The 4830-nt window shown below is 38.0% G+C and overlaps 1 protein-coding gene across 1 annotated transcript; it reads right to left on the bottom strand.

Moving 5' to 3' along the window:
• Positions 1-1188: 1188 nt before the first annotated feature.
• Positions 1189-4344, bottom strand: LOC133874239 (cellulose synthase A catalytic subunit 7 [UDP-forming]-like). Its single transcript, XM_062312114.1, has 8 exons — positions 3679-4344; positions 3478-3582; positions 3166-3294; positions 2813-3025; positions 2611-2713; positions 2337-2506; positions 1883-2230; positions 1189-1795 (listed from the first exon to the last, which is right to left on the bottom strand). The coding sequence occupies exons 1-8, from the start codon at positions 4282-4284 to the stop codon at positions 1250-1252; spliced, it is 2220 nt and encodes a 739-aa protein (XP_062168098.1). The 5' UTR covers positions 4285-4344; the 3' UTR covers positions 1189-1249.
• Positions 4345-4830: the final 486 nt, after the last annotated feature.

The raw sequence follows: 4830 nt of genomic DNA, 5'->3' as shown, positions 1-4830 counted from the left end.
CAAATAATGTCTTTGACTTGGAGTATAAGGTTTTACAAGAGTTTTTAATTTACACAATTAATGTGTATCTTGGTAAAAGTAAACTATAGTAGAAAACTTATGTAAAAGAAGATGCGAAGAAGTATGATGATTGAAGCTCAGAAAAATTAAAAATAAAAAACAATAGAAGAGGTACCATCAAATATTCACAACACATTACACCAAAGCCTCCGTTAAATAGTATGTATTGGCCTTGATAATAAGGGTTGGAAAACACAAACGATGGGGAGGCAGTATATGGCCCTTCAGAATAACCATATATATATACACACAGAGATATATATACGATAACAGAGTGAAATTACATTTATAAACCTCTTATTTGAAACAAATCTAGGATCCTAGGAAACAAAAACTGTCCAGTAGTAAATATGAGGCAGGTCAGTGTACGTGTCATTTGATGATAGATGGTGTCCTCTCCTGCTTTCTTTGCCTACGTTGCCGTGCTATGTCGGCTACTGGTTGTTGGCAAATTTATGGGCTATAAAGAATTGATCAAAGACGTGAAACTAGCGGCTTAATTTGATTCGTCACATCCTTTAATGGAATATTGAACGTAAAACTTTGAAAATAAGAAGAAAAAAAAAGCTTTTAAAATTATGTTTGGATAGTTTGAAAAACATAAGACAGAATATAAGTGCTGTTAATTATTAATTAATTTGTTAGGGTCAATTTCTGACCCATTCAAAAATTTTGGAACGTGATTTTCTGGCACTTTCTACGTATCTCTCTTGCAAGTCTCAATTTTTGTTTTTGACTGAATAAAACTTCTTTTGGTAACAAAAGATAAGATAGGAAATGAATGGCCCCTTCTGCCTAACATATATTGCTCGAATTTTGGCAAAGGGAAGGTTGATACCAAACAGAACAATCGATCACTACAATTGTCTAGCTTATCGAAGGAAATTGACCACCTTCAATATTATTTTCTCAAGTTTTACTTGGATTTTTGTAGTATCCACAAAAATTGTATTGAATGACAATTATATAAAAATATATATTGATCATCAAGGACCACATAGTGCAAATTTTTCTTCCAAGTGGATCGACTCTAGCCTGGCCTTCAATTATTTTGCTGCTTAACGTATGCACGACAACCATAGTCCAAAGTTTGAGGGCATCAAACTTAGACTTGGATATTTGACAGAATTAAAGCAACAGTTGCGAGAGCAAGCTGTCCAATTTTATTCAAGTAACACATATACATCGATCAAAGGAGAATTATGAATCCCAAAAACAAAATACCACACGAAAACATAGCAGATAATAAAGTGACTGATGATCGAATACGTCCCTTGTCCTTCCTTATCATCATCCCCTCAATTATTGGAAAATTCGTAAGCAAGATATAGAATGAGATGAAAAGTTGCACAAAAATCTTGTCCCAATCGCCAAGAAATATCACCCTAAAAAGCCCACCAACAAATGAAGCCATGTTCAAGATGATTAGGGCAACCATAGGAACAAGAAACATGTTTGATGTTTGGAAATCAAATTTTCCCATTTGGTATAGGTTGACTTGTTCATCGTCCACAACTTTGTTGGTGGGGAAGAAACTGGCTTCTCTCATACCCATCTTCTTCATAATAGCATCTAAGCTTCCATGTAAGTAAGTTGTAACTGATTTCATCATCCATATCCTTTGTTCATTTCTCCATGATTGGAATGACCCTCCCGTTAAGAGGACCTCTTGCAAATGCTTAGAAAGGGCCGACAAAAAGATGAACAAAAATATAACGAAATATGGGTTTGAGACCTGTGACACATGCAACAGATGTATATTAGTTGCTGTAGAAGTAACAGACCGGAGGGCATGACGTACAAGATGTGTACTTGTTCTTACCTTTGGGTAAAGGGCGATGCCATCAAGTAGACATAGCTGGGGAATAGTGGCAAAACAGCAAAGAGGCAAGAAATAAAAATGGAAAAATGCAAGTTCTCCATAGATCATGGACTCCAGAAGAGACATTCTTGGTGGTCCATATATAAGAGGGCAGAATTTTGATAAACCGACTTCTACCAATCCGGAGCCCCATCTCGTGCCTTGAAGCATTAAGTCGTTTAAATTGGTGGTGCCGCTTCCCAAGAATTGTGGCTTCAATGGATCACAATAAACCGAAGTCCAACCTTTGCAATGTAGCATGAACCCTGTAAAGAAATCTTCTGCCACAGAATCATACAAGAAACCGACCTGCCAATTAGGGAAAACGAATTGAAAATACTTTTATGAACAGCCATCCATCAATAATTCAAGACGAAGTATTATAGAAAAAGAAAATTTCGTAAGCTTTACTTGCCTCTTTACCCCATTTAGTATCCTTTTCGTAAGTAACGGAGGCTAATAATTGAGTCTCTTTTAGCAATGTATGCCGACTGTTGATCCCATTAGACTTGTAGTTGTGGCGAAAGGATTTGATTAACTCATTAGATGAACCAAATGATTGTCTAAGTTCCTCGAGATTAATGTCTGCAAATGAAAAGTGTAATGAGTGTATATATGCAATATAAGCAACCAAGAAAATTAAACATGTTTTTGTAATTCATGTGCAACAGACAAAAAATCCAACGAACCTTGTTGTTGTATGGCACTTCGACGCAATGACTCCCTCTTGATATAAAAGCCCGACCCCGATAAGACGGGTCCCTTAAGTCCATCTAAACCTTGCCATTGCACCTAAAACAACGGGTAGAAAAATGTTAGTGAAAATTTCTACCTGGCCTTCATCTATTTCTTAAAGGTAAGCTATATAACACTTTTTTTATGTTCCCATACCGAAAATGCTGACCTCAGCTGACCGTCATAGATGTCGTTCTTATTGATATTGTGGAATCTCTGAGGGAATTGGACAAAAGATAGGGAGGGTGAGATCTTCGAGTCAAGGTGGAAACACATTGCTTGCCTCGCTGAAGTGGGGTCGTTGCAATACATGTCACAATCCAGCACAAGCATGTAGGGGGAATTGCTTATCACGCTTGATATTCGTTGCTGCAATAAATAATAATGTTAGTCTAAGTTATTTATATTGCGATGACACACACAAAGTGATATATATATATTAAGTACAATATTCATACATACATCAACGTGCGATTGCACAAACAAATCTGAGAGGGGAAGATACATACAAGGACATTGAGTGCTCCAGCCTTGAAATGATGGGGATGAGAAGGCCTTTTTTCACGGGAAACATAAACAAGGAGAGGAATCGTAGCTTGGTCTGCCAGCACAGTGTCGTTGGCATCATCTGCTATCACCTGTCAATCTCTCAGAATTAGACTATCTGAGTATTAATTAATGCATCTAATTGTATGCATTTTATCTAATTAAGAAGCACAATTTTCTACTTTACTTACTAATTCAATACAAACTAATTAAATATATACAGCACAGCATAATAGTTTTTGAGCATGAGATTCTTGACGAAGAAAGTGAGGTACCTCAATAACAGAAGGGTGATCTCGAGCAGTAATCCTACTATTGTCCTTTGGCCCGCCTCTTTCTCTTACTTTTGCAATAGATTCCTTGAACATCTCGTACCTTTCCTGCATGCACCAATATTAATTAATTATCACACCCATCAACTCATTTTAATTATGAGTTGGAATATTTCAAAGTAAAATATGTCTCCGAGAGCAAACCTTAATCTTCTGTCGCTCAGTCGTGAACTCGGCTCTCTCACAACCTCCATCATCCTCTGGAGCCGAAAAATAAGCCTGTGGGCACCTGGTCGTGATTCCATACTTCCTACAAAAAGGAAGCCACCATTTTGCAAACCTCCAAGACTCCCTCATACCATGCAAAGTCAGAGGAGAGCCCCCATCATCCGAAAGATACACGTGAAGCTTCTCGGGTGGGTAGTCCAGAGCCATGGCTGATAACACAGTGTTCATCACCTCCACAGTTGGTTCCTTGTTTGGATCCGCGGTGCATATGAACACGTCAATGGGTGGGAGCTTATCATCCTCTGGCAATCTTTCTGGAAAGACTGTCCTTGTAACGGGATGCCAGCGATAAGCTTGGCCGAGGAGCCATATGAAGGAGAGGAGAAGCTCCGAAGCGAACACAAGGAGCCATGGTAGAGTTGGGGATGCTCTGCTCTTGGGGTCTTGGAAGAGGAAAGAGGCTCTGTAGTAAATCAAGAAAGCTAAAGCTATGGAGTGAGTAAGCGTATGTGATCTGTTAATAAATATGGATAGTTTGTGGACATGGCGGACATGGAGAGGCAGGGGTTCCCGTTCCTCCATTGTTTACTTCACTGCTCGCTTGTGGGATTGGTGTTAATTTGGTCCGGCACAAGTATGCATTAATTTAATTATAACATGTCTTTTCGAATTATGAGGACTTCAATTGGCCCCGGAGTGAGGACAAAAAGTCGTAGATAATTAGCTAAGACCGAAATTTGGAGGCGTACGTCACTGGTGACGCCTAGATGTAAGACTTTATACAATGACACCAAAATTTTGTACGCATTTGGACTGTGCATGTGTGCAGTACTTAAAGCATGCGAGGAATGTACATGGTCCATATTCAATGTGCATACTGCATGGCTGCTAATTGCTCGCAGGATGCAAATTAAGGCTGCTTTTAAGATTTTTTGAAGAGAAAATGTGTGGTTATCTCATCTTCCTACTTTTAGAAAATTCTCGATGAACTTGTGGGGTACTTCATGTGAGTCCTTTTTATAGCCTAAAATTTAATAATAATTTTAAAAAAATAAGAGGATAAAAGAATAACAAAATTGTCAAAAAGAAAATGTATAACACATCTAAAAATAAAATAAAAATTCTAAT

Source organism: Alnus glutinosa, chromosome 1 (genome assembly GCF_958979055.1).
Source record: "Alnus glutinosa chromosome 1, dhAlnGlut1.1, whole genome shotgun sequence".
In the NCBI taxonomy this organism is placed as follows: Eukaryota; Viridiplantae; Streptophyta; class Magnoliopsida; order Fagales; family Betulaceae; genus Alnus; species Alnus glutinosa.
Note: the sequence above shows the minus strand (reverse complement) of the source record. Positions and strands in the feature narration are given on the sequence as shown.

What these genes read in the sequence shown, in the direction of transcription:
- LOC133874239 (XM_062312114.1), bottom strand. Translation starts at nt 4,284, where the DNA reads ATGGAGGAACGGGAACCCCTGCCTCTCCATGTCCGCCATGTCCACAAA. An exon ending in CTGGAGCACTCAATGTCCTT is followed by an intron (nt 3,026 to 3,165) that starts GTATGTATCTTC and finishes TATTTATTGCAG; the next exon opens with CAACGAATATCAAGCGTGAT. An exon ending in AAGTGCCATACAACAACAAG is followed by an intron (nt 2,507 to 2,610) that starts GTTCGTTGGATT and finishes TTTCATTTGCAG; the next exon opens with ACATTAATCTCGAGGAACTT.